Source organism: Cynocephalus volans, chromosome 11, assembly GCF_027409185.1.
Source record: "Cynocephalus volans isolate mCynVol1 chromosome 11, mCynVol1.pri, whole genome shotgun sequence".
NCBI lineage: Eukaryota > Metazoa > Chordata > Mammalia > Dermoptera > Cynocephalidae > Cynocephalus > Cynocephalus volans.
The window spans coordinates 113896240-113924213 of record NC_084470.1 but is presented as its reverse complement, the minus strand read 5'-3'; the positions used below and the strand labels follow the sequence as shown (position 1 = coordinate 113924213).

The 27974-nt window shown below is 43.3% G+C and overlaps 2 protein-coding genes across 7 annotated transcripts; one reads left to right on the top strand and one right to left on the bottom strand.

Annotated features, from left to right (window-relative positions):
• The first annotated feature begins 879 nt into the window (after positions 1 to 879).
• C11H1orf74 (chromosome 11 C1orf74 homolog) lies at positions 880 to 27455 on the top strand. 5 transcript variants are annotated; one of them, XR_010024911.1, is made up of 3 exons: positions 880 to 1131; positions 1783 to 4620; positions 27412 to 27455. XR_010024911.1 is itself a non-coding variant. In XM_063115023.1 (3 exons), exon 2 carries the CDS (start codon positions 1860 to 1862, stop codon positions 2667 to 2669), a length of 810 nt encoding a protein of 269 aa, XP_062971093.1. In that variant the 5' UTR covers positions 880 to 1131; positions 1783 to 1859; the 3' UTR covers positions 2670 to 2694; positions 3750 to 6679. The 5 variants fall into 5 exon arrangements, 3 of the variants coding, with proteins under 3 accessions (XP_062971093.1, XP_062971092.1, XP_062971091.1); XR_010024912.1 differs by lacking the exon at positions 27412 to 27455 and having other exon boundaries at positions 1783 to 4131; positions 4549 to 6679; XM_063115023.1 differs by lacking the exon at positions 27412 to 27455 and having other exon boundaries at positions 1783 to 2694; positions 3750 to 6679.
• TRAF3IP3 (TRAF3 interacting protein 3) lies at positions 3305 to 27974 on the bottom strand. 2 transcript variants are annotated; one of them, XM_063115019.1, is made up of 15 exons: positions 27630 to 27974; positions 25569 to 25713; positions 25356 to 25419; positions 25075 to 25099; positions 24789 to 24818; positions 24600 to 24695; positions 12820 to 12891; positions 10244 to 10384; positions 9995 to 10132; positions 8599 to 8734; positions 7926 to 7988; positions 6192 to 6251; positions 4966 to 5102; positions 3960 to 4073; positions 3305 to 3397 (listed from the first exon to the last, which is right to left on the bottom strand). In XM_063115019.1, the coding sequence occupies exons 1-15, from the start codon at positions 27972 to 27974 to the stop codon at positions 3305 to 3307; spliced, it is 1659 nt and encodes a 552-aa protein (XP_062971089.1). The 2 variants fall into 2 exon arrangements, with proteins under 2 accessions (XP_062971089.1, XP_062971090.1); XM_063115020.1 differs by having other exon boundaries at positions 27684 to 27974.

Sequence of the window (27974 nt, the reverse complement as noted above, 5' to 3'; positions counted from 1 at the left end):
CCCATCTTTACTTCACAGTTATCTCTTTTCAGAGTCTGAAGATATCACCAAGGTAGAGCCAGTAATGAAACTTTCAGTGTAGGTGCCTGCAGTTCCCTTAGCTTCTGTCCTGCTGCCCATGTCTAAATAAATTTGGGCTATTTCCTCAGATACTGGGCTTTTCTCAAAAAACTCCCTTTGTGGTATGGGTCAAATCACTGGTAGCTAAAAAGGGGTAATAACACTTTTTCTTCGTAACTTGATTGAAAAGCCTCTGCATCTTTGCTTTTCATTTCTCATCTTAAGTCAGCAAACTGGACTCCTAGAACTTAAACTCCGTGAAGGTGGGGTTTATTGTGTTTTGTACACTGCAACACCTTGCGCGCCTAGAAGCATACCTGGCACATGGAACTCAGCCTCTCAAATTTAGGATTTAGGGAGGTCAAAATTTATGGGAAAAAAGCTTTGCAGCACCACCCACAGGTGAGGCTATTCTGCCAAATATCTTGTCCAAATACCGCTTCTCTGGCGGTATGTTTCGTCTGTAAGGAAAAGTATATTTCTCCAGATACAAATCCAAGAGTGTTTATTAAGTGCTCTGTGCCCTGTTTCTGGCTTCGCGGTCAAGCAGGACCCCAGGCATCACAACACGTTAGCAAGGCTTGCCGCCAGGCAAAGTGAGGGCAGGAGCGCGCAACCAGTTTCGCTACCTTCCGCTCGCCCTCGTCCACTTCCGCCTCTCACTGTTCCTAAGCAGAGTGGCGGACCGGGTTCTGCCTGGCCGGAAGGGGAGGGTCGCAGGCTGTCCACACTTCCGGCGGGCGGTGGGGCGGCCTAACCTGTAGTTCCTACGCTAGGCGCGCCAGAGGACTAGTGACGTCACGGAAGGGAGGAGAAGGGGCTGGGCCGAGTGGATACGCATGCGCAACAGGACGTGATCGCCGGCTGGAGGCAAGCGAACCGCAAACGAGCCGCAAACGTCTTCAATACGCTGGTGGTATTTCCAGTGTTGCGGCGGGGCGCGGGAGACCATCCGTCTTACCCGCAACAGGCAGGAAACCGGAAGGAGTTCCTGAGCCAGTGAGCCTCCAGCGGAAGTGGAAGAAGAAAGTACGTGAGAGAGGCTTCTGCCTCGTTTAAGAAATCACGATGGTACGCTCAGGTGTAGGTTGTGTGGATTGGAGGGAGTCCAGAAGGGGAGGGCGGGGCCGGCAGAAGTTAAAATACAACCCTCCTGCAGTTCTAGCGGATTTCATTTATTTGTTTTTATATAGGTCTCAGGGTGAGAGGGTTGGTAGTCCACATTCTAGTGTATATGAGTTTATTATTATATTGCCAGTCTTACAACTGTTCTCCTTGGCGGGAAGAGAAAGGGAAGCTGGCAGTGTAAAGAATGCATTTGGAACCTAGAGCTCTGTCTCAGAAGGGCAGTTTTGGGTGAAATGCTCTGAGTTTTGCCAAAGACTCCCCTGTCTCTTCTCGGCCCCAAACTCCTTAAGGTTTGAATCAGAGAACATAGTTTGTAACGGGTGAAATTTAGAATAGAAGCCAGAGAGAATAGGAATGTGGACATAAGGCCAGAAGGACACACAAATTGGGGACTAAGGGAGACTAAGTCAGCCAGAGAAATCAGGTAGCATTTGAGACCCCATCTTGTCTGGGCTGGGTCAGCATTCCAAAGCAGAGGGAGGGACAAAACAACCTTGGGAAGATGCTATAAGACTTAAGAGAAAGGCCGTTGGCAGGTTTCCTGGTGTGTCACTGGCTGGTATAAATAATTCTTTGCTACTGCTTTGTTTCTAGGCCCTTCCTCAAGTGTCTGGAGCTGAGAGCTGCAGCCCAGGGAAGGGAACTGTGTCTAGCTAAGGAAGCCATGGTTGATGTTGCTTCCAGATCTCATGTCAACACCTCGCCCTCAGCTGCTGGTGGCAGCTGCTCAGCAGACCTTGGGCATGGGAAAGAGACGTGGTCTACCCAGAGCCATCTGCCTTCATCTAGCTGGAGAGGTGCTGGCTGTGGCCAGGGGGCTGAAACCAGCTCTGCTATATGATTGCAGCTGTGCAGGGGCATTGGAGCTCCAGAGCTACCTAGAGGAGCTGCAGGGGCTGGGCTTCTTGACCTTGAGACTTCATATCCTTGAGATTGGAGAAAACAGCTTGATTGTCAGTCCTGAGCATGTATGTCAGCACTTGGAGCAGTTGTTGTGTGGTACCACAGCCTTTGTGGATATTTCCAGCTCCCAACCTCATCCTTCTATCTGCTCCCTGGACCAGCTTCAGGACTTGAAGGCCCTCGTGGCTGAGATCATTACACATTTTCAGGGGCTGCAGAGGGACCTATCCCTATCTGTCTCCCACAGCAGGCTCCATTCCTCAGATTGGAATCTCTGTACAGTATTTGGGATCCTTCTGGGCTATCCTGTCCCATATACCTTTCACCTGAACCAGGGAGATGACAACTGCTTAGCCCTGACCCCACTACGGGTATTCACTGTCCGGATCTCATGGCTGCTAGGTCAACCCCCAGTCCTGCTCTATTCCTTTAGTGTCCCAGAGAGTTTGTCCTCAGCCCTGAGGGACATTCTAAACACCTGGGAGAAGAACCTCAGAACCCGATTTAGGACTCAGGATGACTTTGCTGACCTCAGCATCTCCTCTGAGATAGTCACACTGCCAGCTGTGGCCCTCTGACTTTAACTCTCCTCCCATGTACAAGGTACTCAGTAAATAATCTTCTCTAGGTTGGGGATAGCAAATAGGAATCATCTCAAGTGCTGATTCCAAGCATCTTGAGAATACTAGGGAAGATTGCTGTAATCCCTTAGCACATATGCAAAGGGCATGGGAATAAGTAATGGTGGTAGTACTGCAGATTTGCCATTTCTATACTAGGAAGTCCTCTTTGCTTAACAGGGACATCCATTTTTCACTGGATGAGAGATGGAGAGAAAGGTGGTGGAGGACAAGCAGTGTACTTTGTACGGTAGCTTTGTAAATAATTGCCCTATGTGGGTAGTGTCTGCCAGGAAAATAGGAGGATTTTGGGTTTTTCTGCATATTTCTTTACCTCCAACTGAATTGGACTCTGTAGAGTAGACCAGGATGCTTAAAGGTCATGCTTGTGATGTGATATGTCATTCAGGAATGAAATGAGAGTTTTGAGGCATGGTCTAAACAGGTGAAGTTTATTTACAGTAGGTTAAAAAAATAATAAAGTCAGAATCCCAGTTCAGTTGGGGGGAAAACCCAAGCTATGAAATACCCAAACTTTCTGAGTTTTCCACTGAGTTCCTTGCTTTTCACCCAAGGCAGCTGTCACAAGTTATTCAGATCATCAGGTTGTCTTTGTTGGCCAGGAACACTGCCAGTGCTGTAGCAATCACCACCATCAGCATCGGGAGCCATCGGCCACATTGCCTCTGTGAGGAGGGAGAGGAGGGGTAGATAGAAGGTGGCCATGAGTTGGTAGGAGAAGATATAGGCGAAAATAATCTTCCTCTTGCTATTCTAGACCAGTGGAAAACCTTGGGTTGGTGGTGGAGAAAAAGCTTTTTACTTCACTGTCTTTCCCACTTTCTGTCACTCCCTTAGGATAAAAATAGTGGTCTCTTGCCCCAGATACTTAAATGCTGATACAAATAATGAAGGGTGGAAAATAACTCAGGAAAATTATGTTCTCTGTTCATATGTCACTATCCTTGCCACCATGCTCATAGTACTCTAAAAGAACACCCTTTCATACTTTAGCTAATAGCAAGTCTTTCCCTCCAGGCTCAAGAGTTCCAGGAAAATTGGGCTTGGATGCATGAGCCAGTGTTTCTTTCCATGGCTGCTCTACTGTCAGTATTGTATAAACCAAGCGGAGTGACACAGGCTGGCCAGGTATTGGCATAAGGTGATAAATTTTCTCTCCAGGACTTGGCTGAAGAAGGGATCATCCCACCGTTATCTAGGGCTGTACTGGAGGATGGACCCTCTTACTCTGGGAGGCGGCTGTAGGCTCTGCTTCAGCTCTTCTCGACAGTGCTGCAGCTTACGCAGGCAGGAGAGATACTCGTCACTGAGGTTGTCTAACTCTGAATGCAGTTCTCTGCACTGGGGGGGAATATCACCAAGGTCATCATCATCAGTTCTGGTCTGGGACAGAATTCAGGTGGGGAGACTACCCTGTGTAAGTTACCCCTTCACTCATTTGGAATTTTTACCATCTTTCCTTTCCAGGCTTTCTCAGCAATTTCAGTTTGCCTTTCAACTGTTTCTCATGTAATTTGTCCAGAATGTGTATTTAAATGATTGATTATAACATTATATACTGTATGTGTAAGTGCTTTTATGTGACAGTGTATGTGCAAGTGCCTTGTAAATGGGGGACACCAAAAAATGAAGTTCTTATAGCACAAAAGACCTAGAAGTGAGCTTAGTGCCAGTCAGTTCCCCAGGAGCTAGTTGCATATGGATAATTCTGGGAATGTGTGTGTATGAGAGAGAATGTATGAGAATGTGTATGTTTGTGAGTATTCAGAGAGGAAGAGTTTTGCTATTTATTTATCTTTTTTTTTTCCTTTGGCAGCTGGTTGGTGTGGGGATCCGAATCCATGACCTTGGTGTTATAAGGCTGCACTCTGATCAACTGAGCTAACTGGTCAGCCCAAGTTTTGCTATTTAAAAAGCCCTATATAAAGCTTTAAAATACTCAGTGTGGGACAAAGTTTGACAAGTTTATATGTTTATTAAATGTGTTTGAGTTTAGGTTGACTTTCCAAAAGGTAACTATTTAATAAAACCTTGATAGAGGTTAGTATAAATAAGGAAGGGAAAAGATTGACAAGTCAATCCAGAAGCAAAGACATTTTAAACAGGCAAATAAATACCTGCAGGCATCCAATCATAATTTAAACTTTGAAATCCCTGCTCTCTGGTTGCCTCCCAGCAGTTTTTCCTGCCATTCTTCAGATGAGCCCCAGGCTACCTGAGGTTACTGTCTCACCTCCTTTTCCTTGGTCTGGAGCTGCAAAGTCTTCTTTTGCAGCTGGTCTCTGAGATCCCAGTCTTTCTCCTTCCCTGTACCCTCAGGCTCCTCTTCATTAAGGGAGGGCTTTGGACTCCACACAGGCAAAGCCTTATCTAAAAAAGCAGCCAGATTCTCAGTGACAGTGAGGCACGCACACTGAGGAAGGGCCCTGTCATTTAGTGAGAATCCCTAAGAGTTGGTGGAGGGAAGGGAAGAAGGGAAGGCCTGCCCTTGGTTAGACTGAGTGGAATGGAATTCTCTGACTTCAGGAATTCCCATTGGGACCCTGCTCAGCATGGACAGACAGTTGGAATTTGAGCTCCTTGAGGGCAGTGTTGGCATCTTACTTTTCTTTGTATCCCCAGTCTTTTCTAAGGCCAGATGCTTTTAGTGAATACATTGAATTTCTTTGGTTGTATGTCACATCCTTTCTAGTTTGTCAGGTAGGCTTGCTGGATCCTTCAACATTATAATCTTATGTCCTCATTTCAAAGTGGTGAAAATAGCACTATTATCCTAAAATTTATCTTCATGTGGTTAAAGATGGTTTTTCAGACACCTTGCAGCTTTCGTCTTGGTGAAAAGAGCACTGGACTAAGAGTCAGAAGTTCTAGATTGTTGTCTTAGCTCTATCCTTAATTTGGGTGACCATAGACCCTCATTTTCATATCCATACTAGTGGGCATAATAATATCTGCCTTGTCTATTATATTATACCTAGTGATTGTGAGGAGAAAACAAAAGGCCATGTGTAGTGGATAAATGAGGAGTTATTGCCTCCTCCAGATACATGAGGAATTCTCAGGAAGCTTAGGAAGCAGACTATTTAGGGCTAAGAATGAGTTGACTCTTGCATGCTACATGATTTGGAGCTGGGAAGTTAGTTGTGATTTGGAAAATCAAGTGTGCAAAAATTGACATGAAATCCTGAGTTCAAAATCAATTTATTGAAATGTTCAACACAAACATGTTTTCAGAGAGAGCAGAAATCCTTTTTTCACAGTTTATATGCCTCTCAGGATAGAAGGCTAACTAGTTAAGGTGTCCTCGGAGCCGATGATTAGTCCTTAAAAAGCTCCCCAACATCCCTGACTTAACAGACTCCCAGAACTGGAGCTAAGAGGTTATGTAGCCCATACCCTGCCTCTAGGCAGCCAAGGAAAGAGGAATATTTTAGAATTTGTGGTAGTAAATTTGCTGACCTTTCTTTGTTAAGAGTTTTTCCTGTTCTTGAAGTTGTAAGGATTGATTCTGAAGCAGACCTGTTGGAAAACACAAGGAACTTGTCTATGCTAGCATATTTACTAGAATGAGTCTTTTTCCAGAACTTTGCCTAGAACCTTAATTATTAAAGATGTTCATATCTGCTAGGTTGAATTTTGTTCCCCAAAATTTGTATGTTGAAGTTCTAACCCCCAGTACCTCAGATTGTGACTTTGTTTGGCAATAGGTTCTTTACAGACGTAGTCAAGTGAAAATGAGGTAATTAAGGTGGGCCCTAATTCAATATGATTGGTGTTGTCATAAGAAGGGTAAATTTGGACACAGACATGCTCATGGGAAGGATAAAGTGAAGAGATAAAGGGAGAGGATGGCCATTTACAAAACCAAAGAAAGAGGCTTGGAATAGATCCTTCCCTAAATTAAGCTCTTGTTGACACCTTGATTTTGGACTTCTGGTCTCCAGAACTGTGGCTCAATAAATTTCTTTTCTTCAAGTCACCTAGTCTGTGGTGCTTTGCTATGAATATACTGTCATTATACTCCTTCTACCATGGCTTTACTTTCAAATCTCTGCTTAGATGTTACCATAGAAGAAAGGCTTTCCCAGACGACCCTATATAAAACAGCAAATGTTTTCCCTTTAACCTGCTTTAGTTTTCTTCATAGCAGTTCTTTTTTTTTTTTTAAAGATGAACGGTAAGGGGATCTTAACCCTTGACTTGGTGTTGTCAGCACCACACTCACCCAAGTGAGCTAACCGGCTCTCCCCATATAGGGATCTGAACACTTGGCCTTGGTGTTATCAGTACCACATTCTCCCAAGTGAGCCATGGGCCAGCCCTTTCTTCATAGCAGTTCTTACGACCTGATGTATATTTATTTGTTTATAGAAACTCTACACTGGACTGTAGAGCTTACGTAGAATGTAAGCTTCATGAGGGAAGGAACTATCAGTTTTGTTTATTACAACAGCCTCAGTGCATATGTCTAGGTACCTGGCATTTAGTAGGGGCTCAATAAATATGTATTGAATAAGTAAAGGCATGGTTTTGAAGTGACTTTCTGCCCATCCAGTTCCTGCCCTGTAGGAGCTAGACAGTGTCTGCTGGTGTTCTTCCTCTCTTCCTGTGGTCGTTTTGCTCTTTTAATATTAGCTGCTGTTTGCATGAAGCTTCTCTCTCGGGGTGTCAGAGGTTAAGGTGGTGGGCAACCAGCAGAGAGATTAATTGAGTCAGGTTCTCTAGCTTTTATTCTGAAAATTCTGAAAAGCCCTTTCTCCTCTCCAATATGTAGTTTTGAAGTAGACTGAGGCATGTGTAGTGTGAGCTTATTTTCTAAACCATACCTGGTGTCAAAGGTCTGTGTGACATATTCATGTCCATAATAAGTTAGAATATGTAAAATAAGAACTGCCCTAGAAAACTCGATACTTCTTAAAATCTGCAAGTCTAGGAGAAATGCAAGTGGTTGTCATTGGCATGGAAAGAGAAAAGTAGGAAAGAAAAAAAAAAAATGGGGGCTAATATATAACTTGTGAAGAGCCATGTGAATGACCTCACTTCAGTAGAAGGGGGACTGAAAATGCACAGAGGTAGAAGATATGCCAAAGTCTGGCTCCCTAGTCCCCCTCTGGATGCCTTTTGTGGGTCAGGAGACCCAGGAACACCAGAAAGCCACCTGTGCTACTTTCACAATCTAGAAAGGAAACTTACTGTGCAACTGCTGTACTTTGGCCACCAGGGCGAGTTTCTGCTCCTCTGACCTCTTCAGTTGATCTGAAAATGAAATATTGCAAACCAAAATAGAAGAACCCAAAACTTAACGAACTCTACACCTGAGGATGGAAATTAGTAATAGGTGCTATCTTGTCTGTGGCCTCTAAAATGTGTCAAATGGGAATTGCTCTATCTTGTATTTGTTCCAGTTCTGAAGAGGTAAGCCAGAAACCAGGTACCTCAGATTTGTCTGCATCAACAATGTTGGGTTGAATTAAGGGTTGTATTTACTTACTATCTGGTCCTCTCTCTCGGCTGACACAGAGGCTGTGACTGGGAGACCTTCACTGTGTTTTGTGTTTCAACTGACCTTTCCCTTTCAAGTTAGCAATGTGGCCGTGACATGTGTGACTGATATAAGAGCAGCTGTGATGTGGCCCAGAGGGATGGGCCAAAAAGGGCTCATACAACAAGATACTCTAGTGCAGCAAAATTAATTTTAAGTCTTGCGTGATTAAAACAGCCCTGCCTTTCCCTCAAGGTAAAATGAAATCATAAAGCCAACCAAGCAAAGTGGAAGGCTGAAACCGTTCTCTCCACCCAGCTTCCATTCTCTGTGCTCACTCAGCCATGGTTCCCATGCTTTGAAGGCCTCCAAGGAGAATGGTACCTTGTAGGTCCTGGGTATCTGAACTGCACAGGTCTTTGTCCCCTTGTAGTTGTTCAATCTTGGCCTGCAGTTCCTGGTGCTCATTCTCCAAAAGTCGCAGGGCCTGGTTCATCTGTAAGTCTCTGCTGTCCGCTCCCTATAAGGAGGGGGAGGGGCCAACAGAAAAGCATATCAGTGCTGGGGTGGAGGTTGAGGGCAGGTCCCATAGAAGAGGAAAATTCTAGAAAATGGTAGAATTTTAGAGATGGAATGTTAGGGAAATGGAAAATTAGGGAAATTCTGGGGGGTTTTTTTGTATTTTTTCCTTTGCTCTGCTGTGTTCCTCACACAACAGTGCATTTGACTTTTGATATTCACAGGGGACTTATGTCCTGACACCTTGGTAAATCAGTAAATTAAGGAATACCAAGTCATCGCTTTTCTAGATGTTTTTACTTTCTCTCTACTTCTCATTCTAACACTATGAATTTTGGGGGAAGTAGGGCCATTTTTCACAGAGATTTAAGGTTAAAACAGCAACAACAACAGCAACAAAACCTCACAAGAGTTGCCTAAAAGGTGATGGGGAGAGAACAACAAAGGTTGAGATGTGGATGTGATGCAGTGTGACCAGCTAGGTTCACTCCTTTGGTAGGGCTCACACACTGTCTCTTATCAAGTGGGCTATTCCGCCCCTGCTTCAGAAAAATTATAAAGGATCAGCTTTTGAGGTGGATCTACAAAATTCCAAAACAGGTAGGTAAGATTATGCAAAGTAATAGCTAATATTTATTGATGGCTTTTATGCGCTAGGCATTGTGCTAGTGCTTTACATGGTATACCTTATTTAATCCTCACAACAATACTATGATATAGGTACTATTATCCTATCTTAGAGATGAGGAAACTGAGTCTTACGGGGTTAGTTAATAACTTTTCCGAGGTAACACAGATTGGAAATGATGGAACACTTCAGAATGTCAAGGGTCTACTGTAATTGCTTAAAAAATACATCGGCAGGATGTGTTAGTTAATACTCATTTGTAAATAGTGACATTTATTCTTTGCCAATAGTGGGCACTTCTGAACTGAATGCTCTGCTGGGATGGAGTTTGGAGAGTGGCTTAGGGATGCCATTCTTAGGCCAATGAATATTTCATCCCAGCCCTTTGCATTTGGATAGTGTCATTCCAATGACTTAGTTCATTTGAATGAGCAGTGCAGACATCCTTGCTGAACTCAGAATTACATTTCAGAGCTTAAACAGTGAGTGTGGTACAAAGTAGGCAGTGAGTGAGGAACTGAAAGCTAGATGCTTTCAGCTGCCTTTGGTGGCCCCAACGCAGGAACAGCTTCTCTTATCACCACCCCTCCTCCCTATGCCCTGCCTTCTCCCCCAACCCCTAGTGCCTAGTACCTGCAGTTTGGACTGAAGCACATGGAGTTGACTCTCCAGCTCTCTGTGCTGGGTCCCTAGAGTCCTCCAGTCTTCCTTCAGAGCCTCGTACTGGCTCCTCCACTCTTCACACTTCTGCTCTGCTAGGACCAGGGACCGCTGAAGGAGACAAGAGAGGAGGGGGTTTCAGGGAGTTGTGTAGCTGGTTCTTTTTTTCCCCAGAGCTGCCGCAGGGTCCTCAGCCCCAAGGACTATGGTGCATCCCCACACCTGCGTGCTCTGCAGTTGCTGCTCTGCACTCATTTTCTCCTCCAGCACCTTCTGTAGTGACTCCTTGGCCTTCTGCTCATAATTATTCTTCTGGTCTTCCATCTCCAGTAGCACCTTTTTCATTCCCCAAGGGGAGTATTTCTACAAATTTGATACAATTCAACAAATACACATTGAGCTTCTGTGTGCAAAACACTGAGCTGGGTACAGAAATGAAAAGAAGTTGGTTCTTGCCTCCAGGGCAGAGATACAGGTAATCTGGCGGGCCTTTTCTTCCTGGCTAGAGTTAGCAAGGAGAGTCCCTCAAGGGATGTGAGGGGTGAGTGGGGGGATGATAACAGTGCTCTAGGCTTGCAGGGCATTGTACCCTAGGCCTTCCACAGGCTCTTAAAGTCCAGTGTGTCCAAACAACTCTTCTTTCTAAACTTGTTCCTTCTGGGCTTCCTATCTCAGTGACCAGCATCATCCCCCATCCAGTCTCCTAAGCCCTAAACCAGCCAGTCATACTTCATTTCTCTCTCACTTTCTCCCAGTAGTCAATCTCCTTAACAGTTCATGTCTATGTCCTCTATCCCTTCTGCTACTTCCTTAGTTCAGATCTAATAATACTATTATATGGATTAATGCAATAGTCTCTCTATCTTTAAGCCTTGCTTCCCTTCAGACACTTTTCAGTCCTGCAGTTAGATGGTTCTTTCTAAAATGCAAGTCTGATCATGCCACTCCCTGCATAAATCTCTCAATAAATTCTCAGTGTCCTAAGGATCACATCCAAACTCCTTGGCATTGCTCCTACTTACAAGCCAGACTTTCATCCCATGCTACCTCCACCCAAGCTGAACTGCTTGCAGGTCCCTTAAGCACTGTGATTTTAGGCCTCTGCCTTTACCCATATAGCTTCTGCCTAGAGCCTCCTCACCCACCCCTTTCACCTGGTTAACCTCTACTCATGATCAAAATTCAGCCCAGGTATCATCAGTTCTGATAAATTTTGGCTACTCCTATTCCCCCAACTCCTTATGGATTGGGCAGCTTTTCTTAGTGTTCATAATGTTCACATGGTATCCCCTGCATGCCTCTATTCCATTCTTTTGACTTATTTGTCTCCCTTACTCAATTGTGAACTCCTTCAATTCAAAGGGCAGGCAGCATGCTGCTGCTTCTTTTTAAAAATCTTTGTTACCTCCAGGACCTGAGCAGTCCCTAGTAAACATAATGTTTTAAAATTAATACATTTGAGAGCTGGCTGGTTAGCTCACTTCGTAGGAGCATGGTGCTGATAACACCAAGATCAAGGGTTCAGATGCCCCGTACTGGCCAGCTGCCAAAAGAAAAAAAAAAAAGAAAATGTGAATTTTAAAATTCCTTCTGGCTTCAGGATTAAGAAAGAGACACAAGAGCAGCTTGGCAAATTCACTGGGGGGGGGGGGGGGGTGTTAACCCTCCCCATACCTTTCATCTGTTATGCCCTGTAATTTTGGGGAAGACAGGCAGCTTTTACTGTCAATTCTCTACTACCCGCAGGGTAAGCAATAATCCTGATGAGGCAAATTTAGGGATCAATAGGAAATAATTTCCATTTAGCTTTGTAATTGTCTGAAAATTTGGATTTAAGTGAGTGACTGTATGTTTTGGGGATTTTCATTAAAAAGTAGATCCAGGAGTTACTGGTTGAGTAATTGTTAACCCCAATGGGGGTTGTCTCAGTTATTGGACTTAACAATGCTGGTCACTGGCCAGCCGATTTATCCCCCATTGAAGAGAATTAGACTGTCGTTCTGGATTATATGTTGATCTCTTATAAGCTTGATTGGCATTATTTAGTTCATAAGAGCCTGACAAAGCAGGTTATACTGAAAAAATAAAAGTTGTGGACAAGGAAACTTACAAACTATATAAACTGTTTCCCTACAAGACCCCAACCATCTGGCAGGACTACCTTTTCTCTCCAAAGGGGAGAAGTCTGCCTGCTCCACTGCATTCTCTCATTCGACATCTCCCCACCTGTCAGGGAACCATCACTTCTGAAATGTGAAAGCTGATTTTTTTCTATCTCTTGTAATCCAAGATTTGTCAATTAAGAGGTTACTAAAGTTGGTTAACAGTGTCACAGAAGAGCCAACAGTCACAGTCTTTTACTTTCTTTAGTGGTTGGTACTAGAAAAAAGTTGCCCATGGAATGAAAATCATTTTGCAAGACTTCATTATAGCATCCAAATCATGTGTTCAAAGATTGGGATCTGTGAAGCTCTATCTGAGTGGAGTGAATCTTTACCAAGGCCCTCACCCTATAGTTTCAGATATTCTCAAGGTTCCCCTGGAATTGACAAAGTGGTTAGTGCTGGGATTCCTTTCCAGGGTGCAAAGGGAAGGATACTGGGAGAAAGGGAGAGGAGGATGGGAGATAGTGATATGGTGGATTAGAGACCAAAGTGAAAATGGCCAAGCCAGAACTGGGTGAGTAGGAATGGCTATGTTAACCTTTGGTGGCATTTCTAGAAAGTAGGGTCGAGGTTAAGCATTCTTCTTATTTAACCCTAGGTAGCCAAGCTAGACGTGTCCTCCGGAGTGCTTACCTGGGTACAGGTGTACAGCTGGTTTTCTAAGGATCTCAGTTTTCCCTTCAGTTTATCTTCATTAAGTTGTCCCTGGATCAAATAGGATGAGTTAATGAGTTGGGCCAAAATATAGTCTGCAAAGAGATTAACTACATATTCCCAGCCCACTGTGCACCGCATGGTCAGTGCTCAAATAGTGTTTGTGGAACTGAACTCTTCCAGGAGGTAAAGAGGAGCAAGGATGACAAAGGATGTATAGGTAGAAGACGGTCTTCTCTTTCTCTGCACTAGGACAAAGAAAAATCAGACTGGCCCCCAAGGTCTTCCTTTTACCTTGAGGTTCTCTATCAAATGGCCTAGGGTATCATAGCAGGGAGCCACCTGAAGGAAAGCTTCTAAGCTGTCCTTTGTCTCTCTCATTACCTCCCTCCCCTGTCTAGGCACTACTGCACTCCTCATCTCCTCTCAGCCTTGGACATGGACATTTATTTACCTCTAAAGTGTAGACCAGTAAGGCTAGAGGTGTTTCACCTTCTAGGGGGAATATTTATTTCCTCCGTTACTCACCCTGTTATGGGCTCAATTGTGTCCCTATCCACTCAAATTCATATGTTGAATTCCTAACTCCTGCTACCTCAGAATTGGAGGTAGGGTCTTTAAAGAGGCGATTGAGTTAAAATGAAACCATGAGGGAGAAGGCAGGAGCACACACAGGGTCCTAGGCAGGAGCTGAGGGCAGCCCCCATTGGCTGGCAGAAGGAAGGAGCATGGGTCTTAGGCAGGAGCCATGGGCAGCCCCCCTGCCTATCAGAAGGCAGAAGTATGCACAGGGTCCTAGGCATGAGCTGTGGGCAGTGCCCACTGCCCAGCAGAAGGCAGGAGCATGCTGAAAACACCACTTTCGTGCAGGTAGTCCACCACAGCCACTGCCACAGCCATAGCTATCACAAAAATGGCTTGCTGCCACTGTACAGATGGCCCACCAGCCACTCAACTACATTGACACAAGGAGAGTCACCAGAAAAAGAAGAGGAAGTCTCTCTCCTCAAAGGCCACTACAGAATGATAGAAGATGCAACTGCTCTACCAAATGACCAGACATAAATGTACAGATACTAGAAGTGTGAAAATCCAGGAAAATATGACACCATCAAAAGAATGCGGTAATTCTCAAATACCAGACACTATAGAGCAGGAAACCCTTAAAATGACTGAGAAGGAAATCCAAGCAATGATCTTAAGGAAGCTCAATGTGATACAAGAAGACTCAGTTATACAACATAATGAAATGAGAAACAAAAATCTAGGATATGAAGGAAGAAATTTACAAAGATATTAATACCTTAAAAAAGATTGTAGTAGAACTTATGGAACTGAAAGATTCATTCAATGTAGTAAAAAACACAACCAAAAGCTTAAGCAGCAGGCTAGAACAAGGAGAGGAAAGTATTTCTGATCTTGAAGACAGTCTTTTCAAAGTAACCCAGGTGGACAGGAAAAAAAAAAAAGAAAGAAAAAGAATTTAGAAAAATGAAGAAAATCTAAGAAAGCTAGCAGACAACCTTAGGTGCACAAACATTTGAACCATGGTTGTTCCAGAAGGGAAGGAGAAAGGAAAAGTCATTGAAAAACTATTCAATGAAATAATAACTAAACTTCCAAGGTATAGAGAGAGACATGGACCTTCATATCCAGGAGGCTCAAAGATCCCCAAACAGATTCATCCAAAAAGATCCTGTCTGAAACATCTTATAGTCAAACTGGCAAAGCTCAGAGACAGACAATCCTAAAAGCAGCAAGAGAAAAGTGCCAAGTCACCTATAAGGGAGACTCTATCATACTAACAGCAGACTTCTCAACAAAAACTCTACAGGCCAAATAAATAAATAAATAAATAAAAAGGGGATGATATGTTCAGCATACTAAAAGAAAAAACTGCCAGCAAAGAATAGTATACCCAGCAAGGATATACCTTCTTAAATGAGGGAGAAATAGTGTATTTTCCAGAAAATCAAAAACTGCAGGAGTTCACCACCACACAACCAGCCCTGCAAGAAATCTTCAAGGGAGTTCTGCATCTGGAATCCAAAAAACGATAATTACTACCATAAATACATAAGGAAGAACAAAACCCACCGTGGGAACAAAAATGCAAATGAAGAAGAGAAATAAACTAAATTTTACAACGTTAGAAAGCCAACAAACATCAAAGACAAACAATAAAAGGGAAGAGAAGAACAAAAGATATTTGAAACATCCAAACAAAAATCAATAAAATGCCAGGAGTAAGACAGTAGTTTTCAATAACAGCCCTAAATGTAAATGGTTTAAACTCCTCACTGAAAATACAGAGACTGACTGATTAGACTAAAAAGCTAGACCCAACTATATGCTGTCTTTTCAAGAGACTCACTTCACCTGTAAAGACATACACAGACTAATAGTGAAGGTATGGAAAAAGTTAATACCACACAAATGGAAATCAAAAATGAGCAGGAGTAGCTATTCTTATATTAGACAAAATAGACCTTAAATCAAAAACCACAAAAAGAGACAATGAAGGCCAGTATATAATAATAAAGGGATCTATCCATCAAGAAGACACAACTATCATAAATATATATGCACCCAACACTGAAGCACCTAGATATGTAAAGCAAACTCTAATATTAGGCCTAAAGAAAGATAGATCACAATACAATAATAGTAGGGGACCTGAACACCCATCTGTCAGCACTGGACAGAGCATCTAGACAAGAAATCAACAAACACAGGATTTAAACTGCACTTAAGCCAACTGGACCTGGCAGTCTATAGAACATTTTGTCCAACTACATAATATACATTCTTCTTATCAGCACATGGAACATTCTACAGGATAGACCATATGTTAGGTCACAAATCTCAAAAAATTTTTAAAAATTGAAATCATTTCAAGTATCATTTCAGACCACAACAGATTAAAATTAGAAATCAATAAGAAGCAAAACTCAGAAAACTATACAAATACATGGAAATTAAACAACAAGCTCATGAATGACCTATGGGTTCAAGAAGAAATTAAACAGGAAATCAAAACATTTATTGAGACTAACGAAAATAAAGACACATACCAAAACCTGTGGGATACTGCAAAAGCGGTACTAAAAGGGAAGTCTCTTGCAAAAAATGCTTATATCAAAAGAATAGAAAGATTTAAAGTAAACAACCTAACACTACACTTCAAAGAACTAGAACAACAAAAACAATCCGATCTCCAAATTAGTAGATGGAAAGAAATAATTAAGATCAGAGCAGAACTAAATGAAATAGAGACCCCCGAAATGATACAAAAGATCCATGAAAGAAAAAGTTGATTTTTTTGAGAAAATAAACAAAATAGACCAATAGCTAGGCTAACTACAAAAAGAAGAGGCAAGACCCAAATAACAAAAATCAGAAATGAAAAAAGGAGATGTAACAACCAATTCCACAGAAATACAAAAATCATTAAAAACTATTATAAACAACTTTGCCAACAAATTTGAAAACCAGGAGAAAATGGATAAATTTCTGGACACATACAAACTACCAAGACTGAACCAAGAAGAAATAGAAAACCAGAACAGACCAATAACAAGCAATGAGATTGAAGCAGTAATCAGCAGTCTCCCAACAAGGAAACATCCAGGACTTGATGGCTTTACTGCTGAACTCTACCAGACATTTAAAGAGGAATTAATACTAATTCTCTTCACACTATTCCAGAAAATTGAAACAGAGGCCATTCTCCCAAACTCATTCTATGAGGCCAGCATCACCCTGATACCAAAAACCAGACGAAGATGAAACTGTAGACCAATATCTTTGATGAACATAGATACAAAAATCCTCAACAAAATATTAGAATACAACAACACCTCAAAAAAATTATAGACCACATTCAAGTGAGATTCATCCTAGGGATGCAAGGATGGTTCAACATAAGGCAAGTCAATAAATGTGATACACCACATCAAAAAAATAAGGGACAAAAATTGTATGATTATCTCAATAGATAGAGAAAAAGCATTTGATAAAATTCAACATCCCTTCATGATAAAGTCAGCAAATTAGGTATAGAAGGAAAGTATTGCAACACAATAAAAGCCATGTATGACAATTCCACTGCTGATATCCTGAATGGAGAAAAGCTGAAAGCTTTTCCCTTAAGAATGGGAACAAGGATGCCCACTCTCCCCACTCCTATTTAACATAGTATTGGAAATACTAGCCAGAGCAGTCAGGCAAGAGAAACAAAGGGCATCCAGATTGGAAAAGATGAAGTAAACTGTCCCTGTTTGAGATGACATGATCCTACAGAGAGAAAAACCTGAAGACTCTACCAAAAAACTCTTAGAACTGATAAACGATTTTAGTAAAGTTGCAGGATACAAAATCAACACATGAAAGTCAGTAGCTTTTTTATACTCAAATAATGAACCAGCAGTAAAAGGCATTGAGAAAGCAAGCCCATTTACAACAGTCACCAAAAAAATAAAATACCTCGGGATTAGTTTAACAACAGAGGTGACAGATCTTTATAATGAGAACTACAAACCACTGCTGAAAGAAATTAAAGAGGACACAAAAAGATGGGAAGACATTCCATGCTCTTGGTATGGAAGAAGTTACACTGTGAAAATGTCCATACTGGGCCGGCCCGTGGCTCACTCGGGAGAGTGCGGTGCTGATAACACCAAGGCCCCGGGTTCGGATCCCATATAGGGATGGCCGGTTCGCTCACTGGCTGAGTGTGGTGCTGACAACACCAAGTCAAGGGTTAAGATCCCCCTTACCGGTCATCTTTAAAAAAAAAAAAAAAAATGTCCATACTACTGAAAGTGATCTACAAATTCAGTACAATCCCCATCAATATACGAATGACATTCTTCACAGAAATAGAAAAAAACAATCCTAACATTCATATGCAATAACAAAGGACCCCCAATAGCCAAGGTAATCCTGAGTAATCCTGAGCCAGAGGCATTACACTACCTGACTTCAAGTTATACTGCAAAACTATAGTAACCCAAACAGCATGGTACTGTCATAAAAACAGACACTCAGACCAGTGGAACACAATAGAGAACCCAGAAATCAACCCATATACTTACAGCCAACTGATATTTGACAAGGGCAACAGGACATACATTGAGGAAAGGACTGCCTCTTCAGTAAGTGGTGCTGGGCAAACTGGACATCCATATGCAGAAGAATGAAAGTAAAGCTGTACCTTTTGCTATATACCAAAATCAGCTCAAAATGGATTAAGGACTTATATGTAAGACCTGAAACTATAAAAAGAAAACAGGAGAAACACTTTGGGAAATAGGACTAGGCCAAGACTTTATGAAGAAGACCCCAAAAGTACAGGCAACGAAAGAAAAAAATAAATGGGATTATATCAAACTAAAAAGCTTCTGCACAGCAAAAGAATAAAATAAACAGTAAACAGAGCTAAAAGACAACTTACGAATGGAAGAAAATATTTGCAAAGTATGCATCTGACAGGATTAATATCCAGAATATACAAGGAACTCAAACAACAGTAAAAAAACAAGTAACTTAATTCAAAAATGGGCAAAGGAGCTGAATAGGCATTTCTCATAGGAAGATATACAAATGTTCAACAGGCACATGAAAAAATACTCAACATCATTAGGCATCAGGGAAATGCAAATCCAAACCACGTTGATATATCATCTCATGCCAGTTAGACTGGCTAGTATCAAAAAGACAGAGAATAACAAATGCTGGTGAGAATGTGGAGAAAGGGGAACCCTTCTGCACTGTTGGTGAGACGGTAAATTAGTGCAGCTGTTATGGAAAACATTATGAAGTTTCCTCATTTATGGATAGAACTGCTATATAATCCAGCAATCCTGCTGCTGGTTGTGTACCCAAAGGAATGGAAATCATCATGTTGAAGGGACATCTGCACTCCTATGTTTATCACAGTTCTGTTTACATTAGCTAAGAGTTGGACCTAAATGTCCATCTATGGATGACTGGATAAGGAAAATGTGTTATATATACACAATGGAATACTACTCTGCCATAAAAAGGAGTGAAATTCTGCCATTTGCCGCAATGTAGATGAACTTAGAGAAAACCATGTTTAGTGAAATAAGCCAGGCACAGAAAAAGAAATACTGCATATCCTCAGTTATAAGTGGGAGCTGGAAAAAAAAAAGAAAGAAGGATGCAACAATCACAATAATTTGTTGAACTTTCAAAAGGAGAGATGGAACTGAGGCCACCAGAGGTGGGAAAGGGGGAGGGGGAGAGAGGGGTAGGGAGAAATTGGTGCAGGACCACAAAAAATGTTTACATTGTGTAATGATAAAAAAAAAAAAACTATGCAAAAAAAAAAAATTAAAAAATGAGGTCACGAAAGTGGGCCCTAATCCAATATGACTGGTATCCTTAGAAGAAGAGGAGACACTGGGAGACACTGAGGTAAGTCCATGTGAAGATACAGAGAGAAGGTGATCTGCAAACCAGGGAGAGAGGACACAGGCAACCCTGCCAATACCTAGATCTTGAACGTTTATCCTCCAGAACTGTGAGAAAGTAAGTTTCTTTTGTTAAAGCAACACAATCTGTGGTACTTTGTTATGGCAGCCCGAGCGCGACGCGCGTGCACGCACGCACGCACGCACGCACGCACACACACGATTCAAGAAGAGAAATTCTTTAAGAGAACAAGAAATGGAGAATGTGAAAATGCAGGGTGGGTGCAGCGTGAGGTAAGAGGGCTTCCCAGAAAGTCACATTCTATTTATTCACAAGTTGGGTCTGTCAGATGGCATTTGGGACATTCCAGAAAGGATGCTAATCTCTAGGATGAGAGTGGAGAGAGGCAGACAGGCAGGCAGGCAGAGAGGCCCGCCTCTGCTGCTCAGCTTCTCTGTATTTCAGCTGCATAGCCAGCTGCTTCCTTGCTGCCTTGCTGTTGCCTCCAGCTGTAGGCTTGCTCCTTTTTGCCAGGTAGAAGCTTTGTTTTTCTGGCCTTGGGTTTAATTTAAGGTGTATGTGTGCATGGGGGAGCAAGTTTTCCAGAGAAAGGGTCATGGGCCTCTTTAGCAGTAACCGGTTTTCATATCCTTTTTCTGGCTTTTTCCAGCAGGCCCTGTGGAACACTTCTGGGGTCTAGAAATTCAATTTCTCTTCAGGCCTGAGACACCATGGCCCCTCTTGTCAGAACAGCTGGGTTGTTTCCAACCCTCATAACATTTCCAGTCTATAACAGTCTGGGGGTTGTTTTGACGTTTGCCTCCCTCAGGGTGCCTGGGGGAGGCAGGAAGTTTCAGGGTGCATGGGGGAGGCAGGAAGTGGTATCTCACAGCTCCTGTTTTCATCTTGTTTGGCTAATTCTTCTAAGCATGGGAGCCAGGGGGTGCCCCCACCCTTTCTGCTTCCTGTGTTACTCAGCTGGGCCTTGCAAAAGCAAAAATCTTTGCCAGAAATAATTTTTTTAAGTGTCTCCTGCTATTAATGTTTTTCCTAATGTCTCATATGAGAGAGAGCTGAGAGTCAGGGATTTGGCATCTATAATAACCACAGGGCTTTGGGACAGATAAAAGAGATGGACAAAGACGTCCACTGTTTGGGCTTTGGAGTAATTGGTAGAATGCCTGCATTCTGTTCGTTGTCAATCCACAGGTCCTGAAATCAACTGGCTCCACACCCACCTCCCTTGGTTCAGATCTTCTGACTCCATGCATTTTATTTTGCCTAAGTTCTTATGTACAGTGCAGAATACAACCAGACCCTCTGAGTATAAGGTCTATGTTGCTGTAGTTTGGGAAGAAAACAGATAGGCCCAAGGCAATATTCTTAAATATTCTTCAGTCTCTTACCCTTTTTGGATATCTCCTCTTTCCCTATTCTGTAGTATGGCTTTGATTTAACAACTTGCCTCTTTCAACTGTTTTTTTTTAAATTTTAGCCCAACCGCAAATTACTTTTCCATTCATGTTGCAATAGAAAATAATTAATGATAGCCCCTTCAGTGGGGATGAGGGGCCACCAGGGTCTGGGGCTTGAACAAAATCTTGTTCACAGCTCTGCCTTCCCAGACTTCCCAAGGCAGGCAGGAAGTTCACAGCCAAGGTGGTGCAAATGGGCGTGTAGTTTTCTGGTCTGAGCCCCAGTTCTCCCCACGCTGAAGCCCAGTTTTATAGCATGGGGCAAGAAACACTTTTTCCAGGCCTTCTGCTGACCTAGGCAGTCACACCCCAGGAGCCCAGGGCTCAGAGGGTACAGTAACCCTTGGTGGAGAAGGGAGCAAGGCAGAGGCCATACACACCTGGTGCTGGTCTGAGGGCTTCAGCTCCTGCTTCTGCGTGGTTTCCCCTGCCTCTGATCTGCTCTCCAGAAACACCACCACCTCACTGCAGAAGCACCAGCCCACAACTCATCTCTGCTCTAGCAGAGTTGCTTAGGGCTTGCAGCCAATCCCCCGCTGCGCTGTCATCTCAAGATCTCAATTTCACTTTGCAGATGTTAAAACCCCAGTGTGCCCTGCTCCTGTTTTTCTGTTGTCCAATGTTGAGAACTCCCTTTCTCTACTGGCTGAGCTGTTAAGCTCTGAAGGCCAGACCCAGCTTAGGAGTCTCAGCAGTGCCCCGGAGCCTATGGCATCCAAAAAGCCCAGAGTCAGCTTGGAGGTGGAGGAAACCAAGGGAGCTGATCCTTCTAATAGTTTGTGGTGAGCTGCTCTCATGTGAAATTGGAGATTCAAGTCATGGAGGCCAAATGGAAAAAATAAAGGTCTGAACTGGGCTGGATATCAATGTCTCAGTTCTGGCCACATTCTTCCAATTATTTTTCTCAAGTACCAGGCTGGGGCTGTTCTTTCATTGATGTTGGGGCATTCATGGGAGGGATAGAGTTGAATTGTCTTGTTTTGGGGGAGGCAGGAGCTCTCATCTGAAAAGTCTCAGACTATTTTTCTCAAAAACAGGAAGCTGGGGGGTTGATGAGGAGGAAGAAGAAGAGAAGGGTGAAGATTAGGAGGGGTGGGAAGAAAGGGAGGGAAAAAATCAAAGCCAGAGGAATTTCTGCTCTTGGGCTGGCGTATGGGGTAAAGCTCATCCTCCGAGACTACCCTAGAAATGGCTCAAGATATCCTCCCCATCTCCACCATGCTTACTATGATTAAAGCTCTGATTGCGTCTTACCTGGGTTATTACAGGAGCCTCCACTGCCCCCACCCCCACCTGGACACAGGGTCCTTACTGTTGCTGGAGAGCCTTTTAAGACATAGATCTGATCATTTCCTTTCAATTCAGTTCCATGGACAGGATCGAGCTCCTTCTAAGGATGGGCCAGACATTGCTCAGTGTAATACTTTAAACCCCTGTAAGGTGTAGTTCCATAGCGACCCTGCTTATTGCCTGTAGCAATGTTTCTCAAACTGAAGGTAGTGTGCACTCTCATGGATCTCTGATATAAACATATATATCAGAGATGTGTGTGTGTGTATATATATATATGGTTTTCCTTTAAAACTGGGTTCATACATTATTTATGTTTGAGATACCCTGCTCAACAGAAAAAAGTTTAAATCCCGTAATTCTAGAGACCTGTCTGAGGCCTTTTCTTTGGTACTGCTTTGACACGATTCCTTCATTTCAGCTACACTCTGCTATACCCAGTGTGCTTTGTCACACCTAGGCCTGTAATTATTCTGTTTCCTTTACCTTAAACTCCCTTCTCCTTTCTGCTCTTTTTTTCCCCATCAGCACTCCTGCTTCTGTGAATTCCTACTCATCCTTCAAGACTTAGCTATAATGATCTCTTTCCTTTGGAGCCTTCCCTCTTCCTCCTCAGACAGAATAATTGCTCCCTTCTTTTTACCCTGTATCACTTTGTATACGCAAATATACTGTTTTGGAGTTATCACATGTCTTTTTCTTCCTGGCTGGAGTGTGAGCTCCTCAAGGGCAAGGGCTCTACTTCTTTTTGTCCCTGTAGCACAGGGTCCAGCACAGAGTTGAAACTTATCCCATATATGTCAAACAAATGAGTAAGTTGAGCTCAGTTTGGTTCAGCATACACAGCTGTTTGTCCAGGGTTCTACCCTGCCAATGAAAATGACTCCCTTAGTAATCAGGAGCCCTGACCGTAGACTACCAAATTCAGGTACAATGTCTGATGTGAGAAGGGAGGACTGAGCTTAGGAAGTCTTTTTCACATGACTACAAATTCTCAGTTTTGTCCCACACCCTCCAATTCTATTTCTCTGTCTAAGCACAAGCCATCTCCGAAGTAGGATAAGATGTTTATGGAAGCCTGTGAGGTTGTGTGCTCTGTCTTGCTGCACCTGCTGCTTTATGCTTCAGTGCCATCGAGCTGCTTGTAGCTCCCTGAACATACTGGTCTAAGGGTTTCAACATGGGGTTCGAGGATCCCTGGGAATTCTTGAGACCTTTCCCTTTCAGGAGACCCACAAGGTCCTCCCTTTTCCAACTACATATTTGTGTGAGACTGAATTTTCTTCATAGACTTCATAGACTTCATTCTGATGAATGTATTGCAACAGATTGAATGCAGAAGCAAATATGAGAATCTATCTATCTTTGTCCAGTCAGACATTAAAAAGATTTGCAGGAGTGTAAAGCAATGCCACTATTCTCACTGGGTTTTTTTGTTTGTTTTTGAAAATACGGTTATTTTTCATAAAAAAAATTGAGTTAGCATGTAATGGTTCACTTGTTATTTTAAAATTAATAAATCTAAATTTTTGTTGTTATTTCTAATATGGTAAATTATCATATGGCAAATATAAAAAGTTCTTTGAGATTTTCAGTAATTAAAAAAAATAATATTAAGGGGTCCTGAGATAAAGTTGGACAACTACTGCGCTAGAGTATATCATGCCTCTGATCTTTGCCTGTGCTAAATCTCCCACCTAAAGTACTGTTCCTGCATCCACATTTGCCTGGCAGTGCTTCTATACCTGTTAATATTCCCCTGGCTCTCCTCTTCTCGGGAGTCATCCATTCCTTCGTGTATTGTACTATATCCTGAAAATATTTTTTTCTCATATCTCTGTATTAACTAGGCATCTGTCTCCCTTACAAAACCATAGGCTCTCTAAAAGTGTTAATTAGAACCCTGTCTAATTAATCTCATTATTTCCAGTGCTAGCCCAGTGCTTAGTACAGAGACCATGATCTATGAATATTGTATGAATGGACTAAAATCAGGAGGCTTGAATTTTAGTTCCAGTTCTAACACTAACTAGCTGGGTGACTTTTGGCAAGTTACTTGACCTTTTTGAGACTCAATTTCCTCATGGGAAAAATGAGAGGATGAGACTAGATGATCTGTATAGTCCCCTTCCACTCTGATATTCATGTCTGGGCTGAGTCGTGGGTGCATACTGGCTTGGAGTTAATAGGCACGAATCCCATACAAAAGTAATTGACATTTACCATATTCAGTAGTATTAACTGTATTGGAATCTTCCTTCATTCCTTCTAACAAACTAAAAAGTGGGAATTCTTGCTATTTTCAGTTCTGTGTCTTCCCTGGGTATGTAGAGGCATGACCCTCATTGATAAACCCAGATTTAGCTGAGCTTTCCCATATATTTACTGTGACCTGTTTGACTTCTAGGTCTCAGCACCATCCTCCCACCTGCCTGTTCCCAGATCACTCTTCAGTAGTGAGAAAACCCCTTCTCCTGCTGGGAGGGTGTGGAAAAATGAGATGGGCACACATAGAGGCCCATGAGCTCTGTGCAAAGAGAGGTTTTATTCCCTTACCTTCCAAGAGCTGTCAGAGGCCCGTATCAGGGTGGACAGCAGGTCTTGGAGAATCACCATCTTCTGTTTTAGGATAAGTTCCCTTTGTAGGGCCTCCTGGGGGGCACAATGCAGGAGGGTGAGATTAATCTGGAGGAGAAGGGGGTAGGTGGGTAGAGGAGTTGAAGGGAGAGGTTACATGCCACTTACTTTAAGGTACTCGGAAAGCTGGATTATTTCCTAGAGAGAGAAAAAAAAAAGACTCTGAGTCCTCTGAAATCCCAGAACAGAGAACCAGAGCCTGGGTTGGCTTGTGTGGAGCAAACCTCTGCCTTGGCTATGACAGGGTCCCTCCAGGCCCCTATCTATGCTCAGTGTCCCCTTGCCATCCATGAAAGGTGCCCCTCTGTCCCAGCCTGAGCTTATCATGGAATTCCAGAATGTCCGTGCTTAGATACCATCTGGCTCAAACCCTTCAAAGTGAGGATATTCTTACCTTATCCAGAACTGTAACTCCATAACTGAGAAGAGAAGAAAAAAAAAATGACAATGGACTGAGGAATCAAGTAAGTCAGAAGGCAGTGGGCAATTCCTTCTGGGATCCCTTCTGAAGAGCCAGTAGGGTGGGGAAGAGCATCCTCTTTCTTCATGAAGGTGAACATGGAAATCCATTGTGTTCTCTCTCCACATACTGGGTGGAGGTATTCAAGTCAAAGCTTAGAGGAGAGGAGTGGATGGGATGTGAGGGGTAGGGTCAGGAGCATGAAAGGAACTCACTTGGTTTGTTGGCTGGCATCGTTCTTGATTGTTGGCTGTGTTTCTTCTGTCTTTGTCTGAGTGCCTGAGAGAGGGAGGATGAGGTGATTCAGAACCCATGGGGAAGAAGTGAGGGAGGTGGGGAGGAATAGGGCCTCTTCACTGCCAGTGAGCTGGGGCTGCCATGGCAGTGTTCTCTGCAGGCCCCAGTGAACAAGGGAGCTCTGCTCTTACCACGGTGGTGTGTGGGTGGCTTCTTGATGGGAGAGTCCTGTGGTGGCGGGCCCCCAGCCTGTGAGGAGAGGTGGTCAGCCAGGTGCATCTGGATGCCTGAGGGAGGATTCTGGGTTGGAGAGACCTCAGATCTGGCCCCTGCCACCTGGGAAACAAGTAGGAGATGCTGAAAACCACTGCCTAGAGCCTCGTAAAAGAAGACTCTCCAGATGATTGCAGGAAGATGAAGCAGTGACCATATTTGTTAAGGGCAGAATGTTTGTATCCCCCCAAAATTCGTATATTGAAATCCCAAGACCCAATATAATGGTATTAGGAGGTGAAGCCTTTGAGAAGTAGTTAGGTCAGACGATGGAGCCCTCATGAATAGGACTAGTGCTCTTACAGAAGAGACATAAGAGAGCTTGCTTCCTTTCCATTTACCCTCTGCCAAGAGAGGATACAATGAGACGAAGGCCATTTGCACACCAGGAAGTGTGTCCTCACCAGACACCAGATCTGCTAGAGCCCTAATCTTGGACTTCCAGCAACCAGAATTATGAGAAATAAATTTCTGTTGTTTAAGCCACCCAGTCTACAGTAATTTGCTATAGTAGTCTGAATGGACTAAGACAAAGTTTCAGGTCCAGAAAACCTAAGTAACCCACTCAGGTCTTCAAGTGGCTGCTTTAAGTAGCTACTCAAGTAGTTACAAAGTTACTCCGGCTCCGCCATCTGTGTCCTGGCTGGTGGAAATAGTCCTCCTCGGGGCAGACAAGTGGAGAGCTGGACTTATCTCCAATTTTTCTCTCTAAAATTCTTGATCTACCTAGTTTGGTCTCAGGCACTTACACAGCCGGCATGATGATGTGTAAAGAGAACTGGTCTGATTGGGGAGTGAGGGTATCTGGGTTCAGATCCCGCCTTTCCTAGGTCTCAGTCACCTGTCTATGTAGTGGGGAGTTTGGGATAGGTGATCCCTAGGGTTCCTTCCATCTTCTAGAGGTGGCTTCCTTCCTCTTAGCAATAGCTGGAAAATTGCTAAGGTTTTGTGTGAAGAGAAGGTAAAGTAGGGAGTTGTAGGGAGAGGTGTAGTACTAGTGGACACAATGTAGTCTGCCTTTTTTGTATTTACTTCTTTCAAACTCAAAAAGTCAATGTTGGCAACAACACTAAAAAGCTAAGAAATGCCTATGGTATTCAATCATATGAACCGGCTCAATCTCAACAAAACCTTAAATAACTGATAGGCAGAGGTGGAGTTCTTTAATTGTATTTTTTCTTCTTTTTCTCCCGAGTTTTTTTTTTTTTTCAACAAAAAGCATTAAGAAACCTTAGAAAGTACACAGCTGGTTTTCTTTTGTAATTGGGCTCTAGGATTACTTCTCTGAGCAGCACTTCCTATTGTGCTATAACAGATCTAGTTAAGAAGCCCTGACGGAACACCTACTCTGGCTACGGCACAATGCCAGGCTTTTCCAGGGAGTATGGTGGACCCATCCCTGCTGTCAGCGTGCTCACGACATGGGTGTGAAGACACAAATGGTTTTCTGGCTGAGGTCATCAGGCCGGACTAATGGGCCCTCTAAGAGTTATACAGTCTTAGAGGATTTGTAACCTTACAAGGCCCACAGAGAGCAGAGGTGGCCTGGAGAAGCCAGGGAAGGATTCCTGGACCAGATGAGGCCATAGCTGGGTAATTTTGGTAGTACCTGGCATAGCATTCAGTAAATATTTGATGAGTGATGGACGAATGAATGCTGTAAGATAGCTTTAGAAGATATGTATAGATTGCATAAATTTAAACTTATAACAGTTATTTGCTATGGAATTGTTTTTAAAATTATTTTTTCTCTCTTAAAAGGCAAGTTCAAACCAAAAAACAGCTAAGCAAATGAACAAAAATACAACTACAGAAATCTCTGAATGAGTAAGTGGCTAAATGACTAATGGAGACCTTACTGTATGACTGAGGAAGAAGAAACTTAATTTAAATCACTTTTTAGTGAGCTTGAGCCCACCCACCGTCCTTGGTTCTCCTCTCCCCTCCCCCCCAGCAGTGTGTCCCTCGACATGGCCCACCTGCCATCCAAGGGAAGAGATCCTGTTGGCACAAGACAAGGGCTCCTTGAGGACAGTCTCCTGGCCTGGCCTCCTGGAGAGACCTTGTTCCCTGGCCTGGGGATGCCATGCCTTGCCTTTCTCCTCCAGCTCCAGGTTCCTTCTCCTGAAGAACTGCTGCTGTCGAGCTCTCTGGAGCTGCTCTCTCTGCTGGATCCTCAGTGCCTTCCCCACCTGGCGGCAGGTGGTCATGTTGGGGCGACAGCGGCGGCTTTCACGGGTCTCCTGCCGGCGCTCACACTTGGCCTCATAGCTCTCAGCCCACTGGGCCAAGCCAGGGGAGGGCCTGGGGTCTGGGCTGATCAT

Bases quoted from the DNA above. Each gene is read 5' to 3' on its own strand.
- C11H1orf74 (XM_063115022.1), top strand. From the start codon at position 1,860: ATGTTGCTTCCAGATCTCATGTCAACACCTCGCCCTCAGCTGCTGGTG.
- TRAF3IP3 (XM_063115019.1), bottom strand. From the start codon at position 27,974: ATGATCAGCCCAGACCCCAGGCCCTCCCCTGGCTTGGCCCAGTGGGCT. The intron at 24,696-24,788 runs GTAAGTGGCATG...TGTGCCCCCCAG, and splicing joins AGCTTTCCGAGTACCTTAAA to GAGGCCCTACAAAGGGAACT. The intron at 3,398-3,959 runs GTAAGAGGGTCC...CCCTCCTCACAG, and splicing joins GCCTACAGCCGCCTCCCAGA to AGGCAATGTGGCCGATGGCT.